Below are 25,274 nucleotides of genomic sequence, written 5' to 3' on the forward strand. Positions count from 1 at the left end.
CGCCATAACGAAAGCGGATTTATCGCGTTAATTTTGAAATAAACACCCGGTGGCGAGAGGAATTGCAATTAGCGTGGGCAATCCCGAATGCGGTTACCGCAGTGGTTAAACGCGAGAGAAGAATTAGAGAGGAGGGTTAACGTTAGGATTAACGAAAATAATTCGAAGGTGAATCGTGGCCGGCGCTTGCTAATTGTTACGGCGATAAGCCACGCGAAAGACGCGTTAATTATTCGAACTGACGGGTTTCTTGGAAATTCGGTTGGTTAACGAGCTCGTAGCGAGCGTGCACAATGTACGTAACGTACAGAGGGGCTCTTTGTAGGTGCTGTATAGGATGAAAGGCATCTTTTAATCTCGCCTCGGCGACTAGGTCGACGGTTAGAAGAACATAGAGGATGAAGGAACTGGCGTTTCCGTGTCCTAGAGGCCTCTGGGACCGGGGCAAAGGGACCGCTCTACGCTTCCGCTAATGATTAACGTAATCCACAAAGAAATTTCCATTGTGTTCTAGCAAACGGTCTCGGTTTTTCAGTCGGCCACTTTGCGCACTTTTCTTTATCGCAGTTGCAAGCTACCCGATAGTTCGCCGGTTCCGCTGCAGGCGAACCTGTTCCTCTGGTTGTTATATGGTGGCAGATAATTATCGCGCGAAGAGGTTGCCAACGAGTTGTTTGCATTTACGATACAATGACTGGTAATCATCGATAACTATAAACCATGACCGTAGAGATAGCTTCGAACCAGTTTATCGTTATTCGTTTAGGATGGACGAACATAGACACCCTTGTTCGTGAGTACCAAGGCCTGTGTGTGTAGTTTAGATAAACCCATAAAGAAAATACCCTGACTCGTGTGTAGTGGAGATTCACCGAGACTAAGCTAATCCAAGCTGCGCCACGGTAAATCGCAAAAGTTCTCGACACACGGACCCTTTCTATCTGTTTCAAAAGCCGCGACGTCGATTTCACGATATACAGCTGATCGGGATCGGTGTTCTTTCGTTTGCGATAGCAGGCGAGAAAAGGATGTTCAGAAGAACGCGGTAGACCTCCCCGAGGACCTGGTGTCGCACGATGCGCCTAAGATCTACGAAAAATTGTTCACGAGGCAATCTCGCGCTAGGCCAAGCTAAATGGACCTTCGAGGCACTTGAACTTGGCTTCGGTGAAAACGCTTCCATATATTTGTAGAGAATCAATTTTTCAAGTGATTGGACTAGTTTAGCTTGCCAACGGAAATGGTTCCGTATAAATGCATCGAAGCAAATGCCCTTAGCTTGCCAATGGATCTTTAACTTTACGAAAGTATTCGATACGTATATATGGTGTGCGTTATTCGAAAAATTGAAAGGATTTTCCAGATAATCTAGATCGATGTTCGCGATTCGTACGACATCAGCACGGCGAATTTCCCTTATCGATGCACTTTTTAGTCGAAGAGTTTCGTTGCTTTCAGTGTACACGCTACGGCACAGCAACTACTCTATTTTCCTTTGCGGTTGCAAACTCACGAACCGCATAAAGGGAATCTAAGTATATACACGATCTGCCTTTACCTCTGTTTGCCTCTCTCTTTCGCCTTTCTTCTTGGCATGTTGCATCGTCGATGAGATCATCGAAGCTCGATAAACCAACAGAATTCACCGACAGTTAACCAAAGAGCGTCCTCCATTCTATGGCTATGAATACGTTTTTGTATATTACGTTCGACCGGAAATTTCCTTCCATCGCCTGTTATCTTTGCCTTGCTTTTTATCCTAGCGATACATTTTACGTAGCAGCAGTAAACGCGGCGCGACAATCGAGTTATCGGATTACGGCGATAAGAGAAATTAAACAATAAAAAATACCTCAAAATCTATTCGATCGAATTAAAAATTCGGTCGAACCATGCACGCGGTTAAAACGATAAAGAGTGCGAAAACAGTTGAAGGGTTTATCGAAGAATTTTCTATCGAAGGGCAATTTCCGCTGCAATTTGCAACGACTACGGAATTGCCGACAATAATCCTCTTATACATCTGCCTCTCTCTGTTAAGGCAAGAGACGTAAACCTTTTATAGGAATACGTATTGATGCCTCGATAATCTTATAAAATTAGAAAAACATCGGCGATAAACAATTTGGAAAATAATGACATCGTGGTCCTTGGGGTTTTCTGCCTTTCCGGCGTCAAATACGCGAAACGAGATAGATCTTCAACTTGTGACAGAGAATATTAGGTTGTCCGAAAAGTTTCTTTCGTTTTATAAGGAAATAACGAATGCACAACATTTATATTATTTATATTATTTTATCGAATTACGTATGGTCGATTTTGTTCTATCAAACTAAAGATCACAACGTTGGACAGATTAGGTTTCATATTTATATAAATATGCGTTGTTGTAAAACACGTGTCTGTAGAAGAAAGACACTTTTCGGACAGTCTAATAAATGTTATCACGAATATCAATAGCTTTATTATCGATATTTATTATTAAACGAAATTGCCACGGTGAACACGGAATAGAAATAGTCATCGGGTTTCTCTATTACGCTGGGCCACATAATCAACAAGCCGTTACGAATTAGTCTCGCGCATCCGATCGTTTTCTCCGGGGAACCATTGGAAAATCGAGATCGCGTGTAATCAGTGAATCGAATGATGCTGGCGCGAAGAGATCAGCTGCGAGTTGCGACGTATGGTAAGCGACCCTACGTAGCAGGAAATTAGATTCGTCGCGGCGGACAGACGCGCTGATAGCGTTCATTCTTCCCTGTGATAACGAGAAACGAGGTCAATTGCCTTACTTCGTTGACGCCGCGAGATCGCTGTTACTTTAGTGTCTGTAGCATTAGGCAACGAAGCGATTCTTCTAATGCCTCGGCCACTATATACACGTTCTACGATTGTTTCCTCGTTCTCAATTTCTACGCGTTTCTTCGCTTCTTTTCCCCTTTCTTATACTTTCTCTCTCTCTCTCTTTTGATCGAATTAAAGCAAAACGACTTTCGGCTCCGTTCGAGTAATCCTAACACTTCGCCTTTCCGATTGCCGTTTCAAACAACCACTCCCGTTACAAATGTATTCCCGTTACGGTCCGAAACTGTTTCAACGATTTTCCCATGGCAATTGTCTATATCGTATCATCGATGAACACGATATAGCGCGGCCGTAAAATCGTCATTAATCGTAATATTATGAAGAATGTTCTGCTCGTTATATTGGAAACGAGATCGCCAGACGATCAATGAGCGTTCGGAATTTTAATTATTTTTACTGTAGCACCACCTTCGTGTATTGCGCTAACGAAATTCTCGTATAATTCCAACGTTTCTTTTTCTGTCCTAAACACCGATAACACGTAACAAGAAACAAGTGCGAGCTACTACGTTTAACATATTCTAACGTGCAAATAAAGATTTAACGAGCGAATAAATTCGAAATCAATTTCCTTCCTGTCTACTTCTTCAATCTGCCTTTCATTCGTGTTTCGCGGATTCATAAACTCCATAGATAAAATCGGTGCCTATTTTTACGCGACCGTATCTTCTACTTTTTTATCGGATCGTGGCATTTCGCGATCCTTTCAAACCGATTCATAGCGCACACGGATTAAGCGGAAGCGGCTAAGAGCGTGCCATGTTTGAGCACCGGGCGATTTATTTATCTCGGCTGTCTATGCTAATGTTTTCAAACTGGTGGCAAACAGCAAGGCAACGTGCACGCGCATCCAAGTAGTTCTCTCTCTCCGGCGGAACATCGGACAAACTTTGCTTCTCGCTTCTATTGGCTGTGTTTACCTGCAGCCGCGCGTATCGTTTTGCTCGACGAGAAGCACCGGAATCGCGTGTTACGTGGAATCGCTGTAACTCTCGAACTGTGCGGTGCACGTGGATGTTTCGATCAACCAGACACCCGACTCTGGCTTTCACCATCCACATACCCACACAGTTTATCTTTGTTCTCTCTCCTTCCAACCGTTTTGCAACTTCCGCGCGACGAGCTTTTTCCTACCGATTAAGCAGCTTTCGCGTAACAGGTCCGAAAGGTCAAATTTCGGTATCACGTAGTATTCGTTAAAATCAGCATCGGTATTCGTAATCGAGCATTCAAATATCATTGGCAGGCAGTGGATTTTTAAGTATTTATTGGAAATTTGACGGTGCAAAATTTTACGACACGAAAACATCGATAAAATATCCAAAGGACAGTGTCTTCTGTGATATAATATTTGATAGGTAAAATAATTTTCTATCGAGGATCTACTTTCGTAATTAAGTATATTCGTAAAAGTATAAATTTGCATAAAATTTACATCGATCATTAGTGGACCGTAGGTGTTTATGGAAACTCGTATTTTTCTAACTGTAATTTACAAAATGCAGATACAAAAATGTTTAATCCGTTGATACATTATAAATTCTTAATTGTTAAATAAATCGTAAACTGTTGGTCTTGAAAAGAGTTTACTTTGAATATTTTATATACGAAGGGTAAAAACGAGGAATTTTAACGCATTTTCAGTTTGACATATTTCCGTATGGTCATGTGTGTGCTTTTTGCCGCTGGTTATATCGCATTAATTTTCCCAGCTTTACAATAATTATAAGAAATTGAGTTGCACACGGCATTTTTCATTTCACACGGTTTAACGTACCATATATTATCTAAAATTACAAGTAAAAGCTGAGGATGATGCAGAATAAAACGAAGGATAAAAGGTTTCATTTTCACGCGATATCTATGAGAAAGTACGAAATTGCCACGTTGTATTTACACCGAAGAATAAATTTTCGTTCTCCGAGAAATGTTCAAATTTCACATTCCTTTCTCCCGTGTACCCTTCGCACTTTTGCCTGTCAAGTGCGTTCTACGCGTTCTTTGTACCGTCAAACTTCTCCTAAATAAGCAAATACCTGTGCTCTGATAATTAGTAGCTGCGAGTATTTTTATGTTGTTTGATAGGGATTCGTCGATACTTCGCTCGGTTTCAACCACAGACTATCCTCGTCCATCTACCTCGCGTCGAAAATACTACGGAGCCGCTTCGTTTATTTTGTTTTCAACGCATCTCGCGTTAAGAGGATTCATCGGCTTAAAAATAGCTCGGCACAAAACACATCTCCGGAACAGCTTCGGAGCGAACATGATGCGCGAACGAAAACCGTGACGAAGTCCGTGATGGAGCTTACGACGCGATGGAAGCTCCAGGCTCGGCTTCGTCGCGGTCGAATATCCTCGCCCTGGCGTGTCATCGATGAAATTTCTGCCGCGACCTCTCGTCTCTGTGCGACAGGTAGGTCGGAGTTAATGCTGCTATTCTGGATTACGTATTCGCAGTGCGGCGCGACATTTGCATCGAAATTGTTGCAGCGTCGACGCGGCGGCCCGTATCTAGCATTCCAAGTCGGCTGCGTAAATGCAGACATGTGCCCGAGACAGTCGCAGCGTTTGCTAATTACTCATCGATTTTTGTTCTTCCCCGCGCATAAGATAATTCACGAGAAATCTCGCCGCCATGGTAAGGTTCGACGCAGACGAGCCGCTTTTTTCCTCCAACCAAGTGTCTCTAAATGGGAATATACAGTGGCTACGGAAGCTATCGACCCGCTGTTGTACTTTTCATAGCATTTGTATATGCAATTAATCAGATTCAGTGAAATATTCGTATGATTTAGCGGTGCTTCGTACGACTAGAGAAATTTCTCGCCATGTAAATGAAATGTTGAATTTAAAAAACTCTTCATCGGAAAATTTATCGTCGATACTTTTTGTAGCTGCTGTATAGATAGCGACGAAGTAACGCTGCTTGTCAATACGCGGTAATAAGTGTGTAATGTGCGTAAAGCGTGTAATAGAAATGCAGATAAGGCGACTTCGCAATCGTGATAGAATTGAAAAGGAAGTGATATAAATACACGAGCGATTATCGCTCATAATTATTCCAACGATATACCGCGCTTTTACCGTAAGATCTAAACAAGGAACCGTTGCTATTGTTAACAACAATCGAACGATGAACATTGTTTTAATTGTGTCGTTAGTTTAGAAATTGTACGTGGCTGGAATTTAAATTACTCGAACGATGTACATGGTAAGTGTAGTTATTAAAAAACGATAGTCCCCGCTTGTTATCTATACGTCGATGTTAACGTTTAAAAAGTGATCGTGCGAATAATCGCTCGGAAAAGTAATTATCCAAAGAATCATCCTTTTCGAACGTACTGTAGACTGCGTTAAATCGATAACTAAAAAAGATCTAAAATATCTAAAAATAAGTCTGTCTCTAGGATGAAATAATTTATGAATCTTTCCTCGACGAAATCAAAATAACCACTGTTTTATTTTTTTCTAAAATGCTTAAAATAGTCGCACGAATGAGACTATCTTCTAATCACAAGAAAGACAATATCTTTGAATGCGAATTTTATTTTCAATAACTTAATAAACGATAAAACTCATGCTACAACGTGTCACGGCAGATTCTGAGTATACAAAGGATTAAATATACTATATATTACATTATATTGTATTAGAAAATACGATAAACGTAGATATATTGCGTATATAAGAAGAGAGTGACGAAGCATCGAGAAATGCAACTTACGTTCTCTTTGGTCGAGGAGATGTGCCGCCTGGTCCTGCCGTGATAGACTCGCGGTCTAACCAGCGTGTGCCTGCTGAAATCTGGGGACGGTCCTGCAACAGAGTCGACCAGTGGAAATCGTTAGAGAAATATTCTCTTCCCTTTGTTGCGCATATTTTAACGAGCGGGCGGCGTTCGAAAGGAAAATCGATCCCTCTGTGCGGCGAGCAGAGGATTATAGTTTGCTGGCAAGAGTCCCGCGGGAATGCCCTTGTTCCGAAATTTGCCCGCGGGAAACGCGTCCGGCAAACAGCGGTCCGCGTTTCCCGTGCTTCGATGCTAATTACATCGAGAGACAGAGAGAATGAGAGGTCCTTGACATCCAGTCGAACAATGAGCAAGCTCGCTGCCTCTAGGGCCAACTCTAGTTCAATTTTCACAAACGCCACCAACTTTGCTTCCTGCCTCCGTTTTCCCAACTATCGACCGTTCCAACCTTGTCCATTCCTCCACTCGACAGAATTCATGGATACTTTTGTTCTACTTGCTACAGCTGGTAGACAAGTAGCTATTGGAATCCTTAGTTATAAGTTTTAACTTATAAGGACATTGTTAAAATGTCTATCCTCTCAAAGGTTGAATCTATCGGATAACCAGAAACGTTGTGTCGTTTTTTCCATGACGGAAGATGCGAACCTCTAGAGACATAAGTTACAAAATCTAGAAACTTAAGTCTATTCGCTAAAACTAATTACTCTTATCTCGATGAACGTTTCTTTTTCGTGATATTTAACACAGTAATTTCGCAAAATCATACTTAATGAGAGATAACGAATAAACGACTGTTATCGATATAGTAAACAATTTTTAGTACGAAATTTATCATCTATCGATCTTAATCAATTTTTTCTAACTTTCCTTTATCCGTCACTGTATGTAGTATAGATATGTATGTACCTAGATAATGGCGAGTACCTGCGTGAAATTAGTAATTTTCTAGAAAGTGGAGCCGATCAATTTGCCTTTTAAGGAGCTTCTATCGTTGAGAATTTTTCATCGGCTTCGTAGCTACGAGATGTATTGTACCGTCTGTAATACGTACGTTTTACAGACCGACGATTTCAGTGGACGCACGCGAATCAACGTAATTTCGTTACGTTTCCATTGCAACCGGTTCTGTACTATACTTTCACGATTACCTTCTCCTTCCGTGCGCGCATCGCAATGGCCGATGAATTCCACGGTAGATTGCGAATTGATCGGAAAATGCATTTAATTCAGGCTAGTCTAATTGGGTCGACGCGACGCAAATTCAAAGCCATAATTACTTCCCGATTGTCTAACGGATTTAAAGCTATCCACCTGACTGTTACGGCATTCGATTTGTCGTTAATTTCCTGTTGACGTTCTAGCCGGAAATCAAAACCGGTTACGACGTTGCTGGCCGAATCGTGCGAATTCTGACAAGACTATAATCGCATCGAATGAATCATTCCGACGTTGACGCGCCAGAGGCTCTCTTTTCCATGTAACCTCGTTGTTATTGTGTCACGTCTTTTTGCGATTACGCTACCGTTCATGCGCTATCGCGTACTCGTTCTGCGATCAAACGCTTGCTTCCTTTCGATAAGCTGTACTTTAATCCTTTAAAAACAGCTGTCACGTCGACAGACGACGAGACGAAAATTTTATGACACGCGGCTGTCGTTATCGATCGATATCAAGATTCTAATTGGGTTTAAGGGAAGACGGGAATTATTTGTGCATAGTCATGCATCGAATATATAATAAGCGTCAAATATAGCCCCCTTTGCGAATTTCTACGAAGCGAATGTTTGCAATAAATATCTTGCAGTTCTTATATATATTTTCAAATTTGTTTCAAACTTCAACAATAAAATCGCGATAAAGGTGTTACATAAGAGTGTTAATGAAACTTATATTATATTATAGTATAATATATTTTAATAAAAGTTATCTATAAGCAATTGAAAATTTTATAGCATGTGACACAGCGTAGTTATTACAATACTCGCACGAGTTACAAAGCTCTCGGTCGGGATGATTTTCAGGCCGCATTACGTGCCATAATCCGCGTTATATGAATTCAATTACGGCCACAAGGTGCAGCCTCGGCACGAAATATTTGCGACAGACCAGTGCCACCAGAATTTAATATTCGTCACGAGCCGATGCGTTACACGAGCGTTCGCAAAATGATGCGGCCAATCCGCTGCTGAACGTCCACGTACGATATAATTATCGCTAATGCGAAAACGTTTATTACGCCATGTCTAACTGATTTGTGGATATCTCGTTTTGCTCCATTATTAATTTCCTCTGCTGCGTGCACGTGCACGCTTTACCCTGTGCAAGCTCTCGTTTGCGAAAAAAGATCCCGCACGATCTAACCAACTATTAGTGAAATTTTGAAAATTACAAATTACCGATACCAATATCTTTTCCTGCACGATAGAATCAATAGAATGGATAAAATATCGCGAGTAAATTGTACGGATTAAATGTCAGTCGATGGTAATATTTCTCATATTTGACGCTTTTAGATAACGCGAGTCATAAATAATTATACGAGAAATTTCATACGAACGTGAATAATATTATTAATTTTGTTATCGATTCAGTCAAGTTACAAGTTGTAGCTTGCACAATAATATATCGCTACAAATATTTATAAAGTGCACTAATAATATCCTCTGCTTGCAGAGGAAATTGCAACACTTTTTCCACGATTTCGCGTATTTAAGGTTTTGCTTATTTTGGCAAGCGACGTATCAGTTACCTAACTTGCAACTCGCAAAATTGTAAAAACTGTTTGCTCAAGTGAACTTTACGAACTACGATTTGTTGCGAGTTCGCTAACGTTATTAGTTGCCAACTAATAGTGCAAGACGCCTCTGGGATGCGATTAAACGAGCGTTAAGCGGAAAAACTGAAAAAAAAGGAGGGGAGGAAAGTTGGAAGTTCTTTGAGCATCGTTTGCGTCAAGGGATAAAGTTGGTCGTTCGGTCCATCGAAGGGACCTTGTTCGCGCGTACATTTGGCCGATCTTTTTGCGAGCCGTCCTTTTTTCCTTTGGTCACCCTTGACGTCAATCTCGTTCCCATAAACAGCGCACATGTGCGCATGTTTATGAAGGTTCCGTTCGCGGCATCGCCACGACTCTACGCGGTTTAAACGGCCAATCAAAATTCCGCGATGACCCACATTTTTCTCCGTTAATGATACTCCAACTTCTACAGGACCTCGTTACATCGATCGCCTGCTTCGTCACCTTTACGTTTCAATCGGACACCAAAAATAATGGCTATTTGTTTAAAATTTCTACGGAAAAGACGAATCCAAGGCAGTGATCATTACAGAGCGCGCAGTCGATCAGTATTATCGCTGATATTTAAGGTCTTCAACGTTGTATTTACAACACATTGATCGTCTAGAGCGGCTCTTTGAGCGTTCCTGTTGAGAGCCTCAAGTTCGATAACCTTAATATTATTGTCAATATTATCGTCGATGATACCGATCGTCGAAACGCGTCTTTAAACAAATGTTCGAAAAAGTGAAATTATTGGAAGATATCAATTTTTCATATTGCACCTAATTACAAATAACCATTACAGATACTGTTTGGTTGTTAATAATCGTTTTTAGTTACGGAAATCGGTTTTAGTTACGAGTAATCATTATCGACGATGAGAACATTTTTTGCTTGCTGGTAACCAGTATTGGCGATGGAAGTATTTTTTGATTAGTACTATTCTCACTATCGATGACGATCTATCTTCTTGGTTATTGTCGATCATCGTCGAATATTTTGATCAGTATTATTGATAGTTTCAATGTTACTAATAGCATTGTGAAATCGAAGATGATGGAAAGCGATAAAAAAAGAAGTTTATCGGCGTCGATAATGGCCGCTAGTAAATCGCACGATATTTTCACCACACATAATGGTTATTGGTAACCAAACAAATCTTTCTCATCGATAACCACCAGCAGCCAAACAGATTTTGATCGTATATAATGGTTATCCGCAATCAAAATCATTTAATTTGATCAACGAATTCGTATTGCACAACTTTTGAAATTCGTGTTATAACAAAGTAATGGTTCATGGTTTTAATCGACCTGTGTTCACGGTGGCGTGGAAGGTTCGTCATTCGGTAATCTGAAAATATTTAATCTCGGTAAACCGTACTTGAAAAAAGACCTCGTCTCGCCTCTCCAATACCCAGTAGGAATAGTAGAATGTCTTCGACTGTCGGGTAATTCGACCAACTCTTTCTCTCCTCGGGGGATGGAAATTACGGTTGCTCGGTTAAATCCGAGCTAACTGAATTCCTTGATAAATTCCAACCATCGAGGAAACTTTGTCTGGCGAGGAAACGTGAGTTATTTGCGCGAGCCCAGTTTCACCGAGGGTTTGTCGATGTTCTTCGCGAATTCCCCGTCGAAAGCGATATTTTCGCTTGACGTTTGTTGCGGCAAAAATAAGGGCCGCGTCCATTTTTTTAAACTGAAGTTTAATGTCGTATCATTTACAGGATTATTCGCGCACAGAAGTATTCGAACGCTTTCCCGTAAAAAAATCTGTCGTATAATATATTACGATGCTATAATTACCAGGATATCTACTTATTGCGATTATCATAAAAGTCTAACGAATCTTACTTTATTATTTTACGTTATAAGACACGTGTATGATACGGACGAATTGTGAGATTTATAATAAAGTAATTAAAAGAACAAATACCGTGGAAATCGTTGAATTTAACGATATACTGTATGCATTTTGAAATTCCATTTACTATAACGAGACACAATCGTCACGAGTACACTAATCAAAAATTTGAAACCGGTCTAAATATAGAAGTTATTTACGACAAACATATGTTTAGTAGAAAACTAGTAGTGTTATATAATAAGTGTTAAATACAGCTCCATTGAATATCGAGGCTGGCCGGTACGATGGATAATTGACTCCTTAAATACTTTCACTATCTTCGCGAAATAGTATCCCGCGTGAAAAGCAGACAAAAGAGGCCGGACAAAAGCAAACCTGTAACCATCGTCGCGTTCTCGGCGCTGTTTCTCGCTCGGGTTTTTCACGTATCGTTCACCGGGAACGGACAAAACACGAAGCGTGAAGTCTGCCAAAGCATAAATGATAATTACAGTTCATTTAATACCTACGCTCAGACGACCCACGCTCCAACGCTCGTACTCGCCAGAATGACGAATCGCGAGCCAAGCCCCTCTTCTATTTCGAACGCACAACTTCGTTGGCTTTGAGGCGCAAATTTTTTTTCTGACCCTTTGAGAGGAAACGAAGTCCGATTGAGACGAATTGAACGCAGGTCGACTTGATCAAGGCCGAATACTTTGGCGTCCGAATCCGGTTCCCTCTGATCGATGCCTCCCGTCGATATTTTTAGTTCGCGACTCTGTGTACGGGATTCGAGCTTCCGTTTAAAGAGGAAGCTTATCTTTAATGCCATCGCGGTGACCAAAGTTGCAAGAACACGGGTCCAAAATATCAGCTTCGACGGGAATTAGTTTGAAAACCCGTTGAAGAAGCGATACGTCCATGATATTGCACGTGTGTGTGTGTGTGTGTGTAAAAGTGACACAACTCCGTGAAGCTTTTCAGGAAAACAGCTTGCTTAGCCGAAAGCATCCGGACGCTTACCACGCAATTATTTTATCAATATATTATTCGCATAGCATGGAAATTTTCGAAATTTTGTTGGCACTGTAACGAGACGCGACTGCCTCGATTATAATAGCAACGTTTGAAACGAATTCAGAAATGTATATAGAAATTACGAGACGTGTGCTGCAAACATACACACCTAGCAAAAGATTAGAAGACAGTAGAAATAGTACACAGCGTTGAACGTATATATAATTAGTGCTAACGATAGTCTCGCTAAATAGTGAATGATTGAATGTACAAATATCTTCGACCTTATGCAAAGTGTATGCTTGCAATAAATATTTTGTAACTTCCGTATACGCTTTCAGACCCGTTTCAAATACCCTTGATATAATCACGATGAAATAATTAGGGCATGTTCCAGTCTCGATACAATTTTGCTATTTGCTGTACATTCTGAGTTCTAAATTGCACTCGTGTTTTAATAAAACCATTAATATATTACTAGTATATAATTTCTTCGTTGTGTACTTATTATTCGCCCATGTCTCTATTACGTAATTTCTTTTCTCAGCTATTTAATTTTTTCCACTCTCGAGCCAATATAATTAACTTTCCAAACTTTCGTGCGAGAACGTACATAGAAAGTCCCTAAGAGCGTTCCAATACTTTCGTGAGTCACTGCACGTTGAAAAATATTCGAAGAGGCGACACGTTCGTGATATGACAGGCATATTCGAAAAACGACACAGTTCCATTATGAAATTACGATATATAATGATCGACGTACAATACTTTAGTGGGAAAGTCGAGCCCCGAGAAATTGGGTTCGCGGTCGCAAAAACACGCGATAGAAAAGAACGGTGTCGAGTAGAAAACTTGCATCGACCAAGTTTCTAGTTGTAGCTCTCTCGGTGTTGATCGAGTGGAGACGGGAAGAAAGTTTGAGAGACGCTGTCGGCGTTAACGATGTCCGTCGTAAAACGCGACGTGGACGCAACCGACGAGGGGGAGGCCAGGCGTTGAGAACGAGGGAATTAGCGACGGTCAATTAGGTCGTTGTTAATTCGGTGTACGGCGCGCATACGTGCGTGCGTTAAGGCATATGCGAAGGCGGATCTGCATTTCGTGTGTTCCCATGCCCACTATCCCGATTTCACATGTGTCCCGTGGCACCGGGATATGTCCGTTAGCGAGGGAAACCTTGCGCCAGCCTGAGAAGATTCCACTCAATTCGACGATCTGTTCGTTCAACGACCTCGTGAAATTATCAACTTTATCAGGTGCCGACTAAACCGGTGTTAAATTTCATCATAAATCGAGCAATTGTAGATATTTGACAAACATACAGGCGATTTGACCGAGCGACAATGCAAAGCTGCTGCTTCGATGTTTCGGTCGTCTCGGTATAGTTGTTGGTCGAATCGAACTAGGACACGGAAAATTCAGTTTTGTAAGTGAATTGGTTATGCAGACAGGATTAGAAGAATGGATTATATACACGCGCGTATTGTTATTAGATAAATGGTAAATTGTTCTCGATTGTTGGAATTGCTGAAGCAGCTTCTCGGCTTCTGCAAAACGGATCGAGATGAAACGTATCTCTGATTTTCTTGTCCGGACACTGTGCTACACACGCGCAAGAAGAAGGAGAAAACAAGATTAAAAATTCGTTCGGTAGTTTTTACGTGATGCGAGGAGAAATAGAGAAACAAACGGGCAGGCAAAAATTCCAAAGATTAGATCTTTCGACTCCGTAGCTTATGAGCTGTTCCTGGATGACCGTTTTATCTTCTTTATTGAATGCACAGACACAATACTTCTGGCATTTTATTATATGTATAAATAGAAACGTAGACGATCATAAACGCAGTGTTTCTCAGAACAAAGCTTTTTGAGACTATGGTTATCGATAAAAACGTAACTAATACTAAAAAATAGAACCAAAACTCTCAATTCATCGACCAACAATTTGCTCGACTTATCGTCTCATTTCATGGACTTTCTCTATAAACGTCCTTATGTATATATCCAATAAAATATATTTCAATAATTGCTAATAGAATTCACTTACGTTTTTTAATTTTCTTAAAAAAAAAAAGTAACGAATGTTAAAAGTTTCAAGTGCTTCTAATTCGATAATCGATAAAGAATTGTATTATCCCAACGTTTCATTGCTGAATAATAATTCAAACGAAAGAAATAAAGTGCCTATACAGTGGTTTCAATTCGTGAGATTTCTTTTCTCGTTGCAGGCGAGTTACGCCAACTGATCGAAATATACCGTGGAATATCGTTGGTAGAGCCGGGTCGACTTGCAGATTCGGTCGTGAAACTACCGATATCGATACGTTCTCTGACTCGTTCCTTCCTTCTTCTTCTTCTTTTTTTTTTTTTTTTTTTTTTTTTTTATTGCGGGAAGAGAAGTTTCTACGAGGAACATTATACTCGACTCCTGCAGCTAGACGCTTTCGAATTAATTGCTACGTGAATGAACGAAGTCGGGTTTAGTGAATGGACCAATCAGAGCTCCATTTCTGCACTGGTTCGCCGATCCCCGTCTGCACTCGTTAGTCAATTAAACTTCGTAATTATAGTTGGTACGGAGGTTCGGCGGGACTGGCAAAGGCATGTGACGTAGTATGACTCACGACGGATGTTACAAACTGCTCGATATTTTACGCAAATATCCACTGTTAATCGTATCGTTCATGTTCATATCAATACAATGCCTCTTCTAAGTACAGTGGCGGATAAAAGAACGTTATTAAACTAATGTTTGCACTAAAATTAGTTTACCACGTTGGTAACAGTTATCTAATCTGTCGTGCGTATTATATTTGTTCGCCGCTCTTATTAAATATAAATCCGTTCTGTAAAATTATTGTATGTTTTGTGTTTTTTCTACCGTATAGTAAAGTACAGTTATTGGAAGTTATTGGAACGAAAGTTTAGTTAACGCCCGTATTAAATGAACTTTCGTTGATTGAATTCGTTTATCTGAACGCTAGCTCCTATTACGCGAACAAAAAATAATAGGTAGCGGGGAAGATTGATAAACTCTTATTGTATAAACTCCAATTATATAAACTGTTTGTCCCCAAACAAGTCCAGATAAATGGGATTTCATTCTAACAAACAATTCTGAAACGTTATGAAAGTTATAACGAACGAGCCTTGCTAATAAAATCAAAAGTCTACGACGAACCTTTGAGCACGATGTTATAACGGAAGAATATTATCGATTATATTTTCCTTAGCAGTCAAATCCTATTCTCAACAAAAGGTTTCATTTTCTTATACTTTAAAATCTATCTATGATACCTGTCGATGGAGTCGAGCGGTTTTCTCGCTTTCTGACTTACCTTATCAAAATGCAAAGTTAACCGTTCCAGTTTACACTAACTCCACTTAACTTACTTTCCAGTATATCTCAATTTATGGAGTCGATCAGCGTAGCTTTTACACGACTCGCTTATGAATGGGAGTTTATAGTATTCGTCTGCATTCACTTACCCCTCGCATCGATAAATCAAAATTAAATCCGCATCCCGCACGCTTTTGTTATTTGCGCCTCGTTATATCAAACGAGATAAGGGGTTATTGTGTCTCGTGTGGAATGTTAGTGCGTATCTGCGTGTCGCGATAGCGTGCGCTCGTTTCGCTGATTTATTGACATTAATTATCAGTGGCATTGACACTAATATTTAGAAAGAAATATTTATAACACACAATTTTATATATTATATATCGTATTATAAATATAAACGAACCACGTATTTGTTTCCGTGCGAGTCAAGCTTCTAGGCTGGCGTTGAATCTCATAGATCTTTGGTTCTCTTCGCGCGAGTCGAAGCGTTTTCCGGGGACGATTCAGTCGCATTCACCGGATTAATTTGCGCCCGAGCAACGCGAGCGTGAAATCGATTTATCAGACCCATTCTCCCCTATCGGCCTCCGTCTGCAGCCAACGATCCTCCTTCAGCTTCGGCGCATCTTTCCCGCTGGCGCAACTACGGCTAATACGCTCGCGGATGGAATCTCAATGGCCGAGATGCGCTTCGTCCTTTCCTGTTTTCACCGTTTTTAATTCGCTAATTCCTTTGTTCCGTAATCCCCTTTGTCAGGTTTTTCTCCTCCACTGGAAATCTCCTACAACATCGAGATCCCTTCTGTATACTTCGTTTTTGCTTCCTTTCTTTACCACCCTCTGGATACAGAAATTAGTTCACTAACGATGTTTGGTCAATGTTTCGTGTTCTTGCTCTTTCTCTCGGCTTTCTTTTCCTGTCGTGATTACACGGTGAATCGATTTTAAAAGACCGGTAGATACGAAATATTGGCATCTGCGTGTATGTACAAAAGCGAAATACGCAGACTACGAATATTCATGCATTTATGGGAAATTTTAAAGGATAAGCAAAAACGTATAAAACGCGCGTAATATGCTAAAATATGTAGAATATTCAGAACGAAGTACTCGTTATGAGATTTAACGAGTGAAATAAATTGTTATACAGATTCCGCTTCTTTACGTATGTTAATAAAAATCCGCGGTTCGGATAGACATAAATTACGTAATTACGATATTCCAACGACATTCGACGTTTCGAAAACAAGATTCCAGGAAAGTTCTCTATTCTCAGATTACCTAGCTTTTAAGATACGGATCAGATAAGCAGGATTTTTTCCAAATTTTGAAAATTGCCTAAGATAAGATAAGGAGCGTAAATTAAAGATTAAGGAGTATTATTTAAAATTTAGAACGACATACTTCTAAAGTATTCCAACACTTTTACCAATCTTCTACGTGTACATTATAAAAAACATTCTGAAATCTCATTAGCACTAACGAGGCACGGTTATCGCGAATATAATATAGGTCAAATTTGAAACGAGCCTGAAGATATATTTATATAACAGTTACAAGATATTTACTAAAAGCACGCAAAGAATAGTCGATTATTCGTTGTATTAATAATATGCGATATATAGAGAGATCATCTTTAGCATTAATCGTATATTTAAAAAGACACGTTGGAAAAAGTGCCCGACTTTTAATTAATTTTTGTTACTTTGCTTTTTATTGCAAAATCCCTTTCATTTGATTGCCGAGTTACAAAGAGGTTGATTTCGGTGAAATCAATTTTCGACGAATCCCCTGTTCGTTCAACAGTCGAACGAATCTCTGTCAAAGCGCGCGTAAATCTGGCCGACCGAACACGCGATTAATCTTGGCACGTGGATTTATACGAACATGTACTACCGCGCAATCGGACGCACTCTTTTTTTCCAAACGCGTATCGAAGTCTGCAATTTTGCTGGCGAAAGAGAATGAGACGGATAAAAGAAAAAAGAAACGAATCGGTTTGCGACATATACCGGTCACAGGTGAACAAAGTGAAACGAGATCGAATATTCGACGAACGAAATCATACTGGGATTTTCAAAGCTCTCTGTGTTCCAAGATCAAGCAGAAAGTTTCCTATGAATCGATACACCGTGTTGGAAAGGAGAAAAAATTCAAATGCAATAGGAACGGGACGTAAATGTTGGGCTTTCGAATCCTCTATATGCTGTATTCACTCGAGCGTGTAATACCGCCGAGTAAAAGAGGGTGGAAGCCATAGAAAGAATCGGAAAGCTTCCGTATAAAGATCTTTCTCAATCAAAATCCCTTCGTGTTTTCTGGATATACACTATCGTCCGTAAGTACTTGAACTTTTCCAAATGATTGCAAATACGGTGGTGAATAAAAGAAGGTTTATTATCGATACACGATGAATTTTAACAACTTTTACTGGTAAACATTTTTCGCGTTAAGATCGTATTAGTATATTTAAGCAAAGAATAGGTCAAGTAAATTTATGGCTAGGTCAGCGTATAAATGATTTATATAAATATACAAAATACGGACGGATGAGTATAAAGAAGGCGAATTCATCTCTAAACCGAAATAAAAATAGATTATTATTACTAAAGATTTTTCACCATGTTGGTAACAAACATCCCTTTCCTGTTCTATATTATATTTTGTTCACTGTACTTGTTAAATACAAATCCATTCCGTGAAATTAAAATGTCTTTTTATATTTCTTACTTTACGAACTTACTTCTCACTGCCATTGTATATGACTCGTATCATGGAAAGGTTTGGCTATCGGCTAATATACTTACATTCATGATCTCTTTTCCAGTCGTATCGTCAGTTTGTCCCGTACTCAAATACTCTGTACGACTTTTAGTTATATAAATTGCTTGTTTCCCGACGATATATAGCAGCGGAGTTCTCCTATATCCACGAAATATTCAGAATCGGGTCGGCACGCATACACAGTGGCTGCGTCGATATTTCTGATGCTCGACGGGAGCAGGGCAGACGCGGTGTTTTCCTACTCCAGAAATAACGTCGCGTTTCTCGTCTCTACTCCTCGACGTTCCCTTTTTCCTTTTTTTTCTTCCTCCCTCTTTTTCTTCGTCGTTTTCCCTTTATTTCCGTGCCGGTTTCTGGTCCCCGTTAATTCTCACTTTCTACTCAGCGGCGCGCGTCAACGGAAGCAGATTTCTTAATGAGACGAATGAAATAATAAGGAAAGCTATCTGAAGATGCGCAACCCGTTCGATCTGGAGTACCTCGAACGAAAGGATCCGACTAATTCGGTTGTGTATTAATGGACTGCCACGGATAATAATTCCCTGGCCGTTCGTACTATCGACTCGCTGAAAATTCTCTCAGATACCGGACGAGCAACGCCCGTGATTAATTATTTCCGCGTCTGCCGCGATTCCACGTTGAATTCGCGCGTTCGACCGTTCTTGGCAAATTCGACGAGCGTTCCATCGCTTGCACGTAACCTTCGAGCCACGCTGAGACTTTGACTCGTTGCCTTCGGGTCGTTTAACTCTTACATTGTGCGATTAATTTCAATTTTAAAAGAAGCTCTCTCTTCGCTTCTTGAAATATGTTGGCGATACACGTATGTTACTAATCTAACACCCTTGAATTGTTTCAAGTGAGATTCGTTTGTCTTTGCTATTAACCCTTACCGCGTAAACGTCTTTACTTAAAGTACAAACGTAACTTCATATTTTACACGATTTTCATCGAATAACAGTCTTTACAAACAACTGTAAAAATTCATGCAACGTCGTCAAGCCTTCTAAATTAAGATTGTCATTAGACGAGACACGAGATTTCATTAATTTCGCAATTATCTACGAGTTCCTAGTTAAACGACAATGGGGCTAGTTGTTCAATCTCGTTTCACCAACGAATTAACGAGAAACAAGGACGACGAGCCTCGAAGATAGAGTTGAAGTTGGAAACAGAATTCAAGCGGATTTCACGTTCAGGAAAATCGTGGGTGGACTTGTCCTCGTCATTATCTTCCCGTCTTTCGTATCTACTTTACCTCGGATAACGTATCTTCGTTATTGCCGTGTCTGTTTGTATGTCGACCGATGAACGCTTCCGGTCTTGCAGCAACGTTTCTTACGAAAATGATTCGCTGTTTGAGAAACTCTGTGCACTTGAAGCTGTCCGACGATCGTGAATGGCCCAAGCGAGTGATTAATCGAGATGGTAATTAGGCGGTGTTAAGCCTCGCGACGGATAGTCGACGACACCGATCGACGATGGAATAGTAAAGTTTCGAGGATGCGGCTAGCAGCCATTAGCGGGATAAGAGCGATCGAGAAACGCGCTGCTTCCGCTCGAGTAATGGCTTTCCGATAACAAGACCAGAATCATCGCTCTTCGTTTCTCAGAGTCGCGGTATAATTATTTTCGATTTTATTAATTTCGATCGTATCGATGCGCTGTCATGCCTTGTTCCATTGGAGGATGGGCGACGATTCTATTCCGTCCATCGTGGAGGAAAGAAAAGCTATAAATTGTTACGATTTGTACTTATTACGACGATACAATAATCATTACGTGTATCCTACTTTAAAATCCCTCATATAGAGATTGCGTATTATCCAATTAGGTAAATAATTATATCTGAAATATGCAGATGAAACAACTTTTTCTTTCTTTTTTTTTTTTAAACTTTGCAACATGGTTATCGCGATGCATCGTCGTTTTAATTCACGGTAAAATGGTTAACGATGGGTTTATTGGAAAAAAGAAACGCGCCAGAACCGAATCAATATATAATACAGAGTGCGGATGTTCATACAAATTCATATTCTTATGACTACAAACTGATTTGTTTATCAGGGAAAACGAGTGAACTCGTCTTTTGGATTAATAATCTTTTACATACAACTATTTCATCGTTTACTAATGTCATATTTTTTAATGTTCTCTTAATGTTCTATTAACGTTTTATTTTTAGTCTTCTCTCAAAGATAAATGATATTGTATTTATACTGCTAAGAAATAAATTCGACCCAATAAATATCAATGTACCTTCGTTTGTCTGCCTAAAATGAAGAAAGATGTATTGAAACGACATGTAGTGTCATTTTATAATAACATAAGTATCATTTTCTTTAACGGTAGCCTTTATGGATTGGAACGGTAATCGAGGGAAAATATTTATTCGAATTAATCAATCACCAGATCTTTCTTATCGCGACATATGCTGTAACAAGCATGTAGTCTGAATTGGCATGTATTTTCTCAGTGATTGAAAAAATTCAAACCCACCGATATTATATCTAATATATCGACAACGGTTTCGTGTTATTCAAACATGTAACGTAAAAACATATTCATAACATTTTGTTTACAGCATCCATTGCCTTTCTTTGATGTTTTATACATTAACATTTTTATAGAATACCGCATGGAGCTCAAATTGTTATGATATACCATATCAAGTTTCTGCGCAGCCCATACGGTTCCAAAGCAGATGTATAATCAGAAATATTTTAATGAATTTTTAATGACTTTCCGTAAAGTAATATGCCAACGCTTATGAACTGAGGCGTATCCGTCTGTCGAGGGACACTTTATCGGAATAGAAACATCCTGGCTAAATTCGTGGTACGAAAGATCCGTCAACCAGTGCTTCGATATAATCAAATAATCAAACTCGGGTAACTATATTTAACCTTATATTTTTTCGCGTTGTTTTTCACCGGACAAAGGCACGCGTGTTTTAAACTCGGTACGGTGTATGATCACGGAAACCGTGCTTGATTAAACAAGCGACGCGTTCTACACGCCTTTGATAACGTTAATAGGACGGGAGCTGTGATTTTTCGTTTGAATTTTACCCCGCGATAGATCAAAAGGGAGAGAGAACGAAAAAGTACAAAACGGCAATAATAAAAGAGGAGAAATAATGCAGGAGGACGAGATGAAAGAGCCGGCGGTGTCGGGAAGGGCGGTTTTAAAGCTACGGTTAGGACGCCGTTCACGAGATTAAGAAACAGTTCGCGGACGACGCAAGGACGCTAAAAAAGCTAATTAGCAAAAAGCGGCGGGGAGGGAAACGCGAAACGGTGCTCGAAGGAAAGTGCTCCAGGATTCTTGAAAGAGCTCTTATGCGTTCAGGACGCGTAGTAGCGAGAGCGGGGCGATGACACACGCCCAATATAAAACGTGATAGTGTACGTGCGAGCACGCACTTTCACGCACACCTACGCAAGTAGCCAAGCAGCCGGCATCCCTCCGTATTGCTCCCTCTTTCTTTAGTCGTTGGCCTGGCTCTCTTTTTCTACGTGTCGATGCACGGAGTGCGTTACACTTCGTGGAAGCTCGAGGTTACCGAATGGGGACCGGCCCCAACCCGGCGCCGCGCCGCCGACAATTTCGGGGATTCGAATCGGCCGGAACGCGACTTGTATCGATCTCTCGCTCTCTCTTCCTTTGTATGCAATTCACCGAAAACTACCCGCTTTCCTGCGAGTCCCGTTACGCGCCATGTCCTCCCCTTTTCCCTTGTCTTCCGATTCTCCAAGGAGACTTCCTTCCTTACAAGGGCTACGTCAGACGTGACCTTCGCTAAGGATTTCAACGAAATTTCGTACGGCCACTGATTCGCTTCTATACGTAGAATAAATAGGATTGGAGATATACGCGTAACATCATTAACGATCGCATTATGATGGTTCTCCCTTGCCTCGTCTCGTCGATGTTAGTGGGCCATCACGCTGCCACTCAGGTTTTCACGTCGACAGTGCTAAAAATGGCATTAGATTCTGTGACTCTGTCACGAGAACTTTTGACGTTATGAATGGAATTACACGTTCTCGCCCATGATCGCATACGATCTGCTCCAGAAGTAATTAATCCTTGATGTAACTTGTTATATAATACTGAACTAAAATCCGATGGTACAGGCTAGTAGTAATTAGTAACCTTATCTTATCATAAAGTAATATATTGTTACAGCGTGCAGGAGTCTTGAATATGCGGTTTATCAGGTACGAGAAATTATCGAATGACGTGTTCCAGTATTCTAACAGGGTATACGATCTGTCAAATGTTTAATGTATTTTCTTTCTCGTTATTTACTGGCTATTTGACGTATGTTGCTCGTTAAATCCTAGAAAACGGAGAAATCGTAAGTAAACGAGAAGAGGAATCGAATGTGAAAAAGTATGAAGACCGATTTCAAACGGAGAGGCGAAAAAGCAGAGGCCTTGGCTGGCAGTCATGAATCATGATCAATTACACGCGATGCGGGCTAACTTGCAGTTAAATTACTAATAGGTGCCTCTTGATGTCCCACCGAAGACGGATGTGCAGAGAATCATGGCAGAACGACGATCAATGATCCTTCTTTGATATAACTTTTACAACATAACTTAATCGTAATTCGCTATCGTTATCGTCGACGATAATTAACATGGACTTGCGCTTATTATATAATTTTATTATATTTAACACGTTGATTTCGATGATTTTTTGTTTACACTGTACGTTGATTGATAGAGAATTACGTTGTTGGTGAAGAATTATTTGATATGTAAAACGAACAGCATGTATGAATGAATTTATGTATGTTGCCGAAAAAGAAATCGGAGTGTGATTACTAATAAACCATAGCCTGAATGGAAAGTTGACTGTTGCTCACAGATGAGTGATACGGCACTTAACGTGTTAATAAAAGGCACAAAGGAAAAAAAAACCGTTCAACATCACGCGTCAACTGAATCATTCTCACATACTAAACCGGAAGAAGAAAAAAGAAGAAAAAGACAAAAGCGTATTTAGATGTAACGGTGCATGTTGCGCATACATGAAAAGAAAGCACGGAATTCAGCCATCTTTAATCCTCCACTTCCCATATACATCTATATGTAAGCATACACCTTTCGTTTATTTTCAACATGAACAAATTAATAGTTTTTATAGGCTCTGGTGTATTCTATGTAGTCTTCCATCTATGCATGTTCGATAATATTAATTCCTAACTTTACTTGCAAAGTTCATTTTCCAATTGTTTTCTTAGTGTGAAGCTAAATTCTCTTACATTACATTAAAATAACTAAATATAGCAAGAGGATTTGTAACTCGTAGTAAGAATAAAGAATACACGATATACGATATCAAATATTCAATCTTCATTGAATATCCGGACAGATAATTTTCTACATATTTAAACGATGAATTTATAACAGAAATAAACTCGAGAACAATAGTTAAGAAACAAGGATTACTTCGGAGAGTACTAAAACATCAGCTACGCAATACCAACGAATTCAAACGTAAGCGCAAATACTTCCTGTTAAAACAAGCGTCGCACGAGAAACTTTCTTTTTAACTTTCGACCGGGACAAGCATTTTCAAGTTTCGAAGAACCGTTGAAAGACACAACGATGTCCACTCCCTCTCGCAACTTTTCCGTATCCGCGAGTATCGATCCGAAACACACTCGCTCGGCATTTCTCTGACTCATGCTGCAATTTCTCCAGGATCGCCGTACCGCGTACTTTTACGTCCGTTTAATTAAACAAACTTCATTCGCGTACAAAACAAAGATGAAATTAATATCCCATCGCCGGTTTGAATTTTATTAGCGTCCCACGATTCAATTCAATTCAATTTCCTTCCAGCTTTTATACACGGCAACATTCAAAACAGCTCATCATGTTTCCATCTCGGCTTTTCCGTGGAAATCGTCGTAAAAAGGATTCGGAAGCGTTTCCATTAGATGTACGATCTTTCACGCGCCGTATTTTTGAGCACGTACACTCGGCACGTGATCCGAAAGTTCCTCCGACCGATCGATCGATCGACCGATATTGAAAACGTACGGTCGAGGTTTTAAAAACTGCTGACCCCTGAAAGTTACGAAATTCCCCGTCGAACCATCGCGAGCAACGAAATATGGAATTGGCAAGGAATGAACGAAATATGGAATTGACGCAATTAACGAAACACCGGGGAAAAGAGATGTCGATTGGAAACAGAAATTGCCACACGTCCCTTTAACGAGCGCCGCTCGAATTAATCTATTGATAAACTGCGGTTTTTTATGCAATTTCGTATTTTTAAAAGCAAAACGCAGGAAATGGAACCAACGTGTGTAGAGATTTATTTCGCTTAGTAAAAATCACAAAGATCGCCACGCACTGAATATTTGATATATCGTTGAATATTGTATAACGTACCATAAATGCATAAAAATCCGCGGTTCATCTATTAAGAATCAAGCGATCAAATAAGCTGTGGAAGTTGGATAAACTCGACGTTATTGACAAATATAAGTAAAATAAATTAGTTATATATCATTTCGTCAGAATTAAAAGGATGTGAATACGAATGTGGAGAAACATATTTAGCTTCGAAATCAAATAAAAAGGCTATTTTGGTAACATAAAGTTAATTGATCCTGTAGTGAATTCTAAAACTGCTTTCCTGTGAAAATATCCATGCTCTTCTCCTTTTAATCTTCATTTACATAATGTTCTTAATTATAATCAACGTCGCATTTAATATCTTACATGTACCGATCGTAATTATTACATAATGTTACTAAATATTATTAAAAACGACGATTAATATATTGTATATATACATTTCAATCTTTAATTGTTTTTTTATAAATCTGTTACTCTATTTCCATGATA

At 39.8% G+C, this 25,274-nt stretch overlaps 1 protein-coding gene across 1 annotated transcript in view; it reads right to left on the reverse strand.

The window, feature by feature from the left end:
- The window catches only part of LOC100643666, a 69,849-nt gene that overhangs the window by 22,170 nt on the left and 22,405 nt on the right, over nt 1–25,274 (reverse strand). The window contains exon 2 of the mRNA XM_003401031.4: nt 6,596–6,687. Coding sequence (XP_003401079.2) covers nt 6,596–6,687 — 92 coding nt within the window. The remainder of the gene's footprint in view (nt 1–6,595; nt 6,688–25,274) is intronic.

This window comes from Bombus terrestris, chromosome 15 (genome assembly GCF_910591885.1).
Source record: "Bombus terrestris chromosome 15, iyBomTerr1.2, whole genome shotgun sequence".
Classification (NCBI taxonomy): domain Eukaryota; kingdom Metazoa; phylum Arthropoda; class Insecta; order Hymenoptera; family Apidae; genus Bombus; species Bombus terrestris.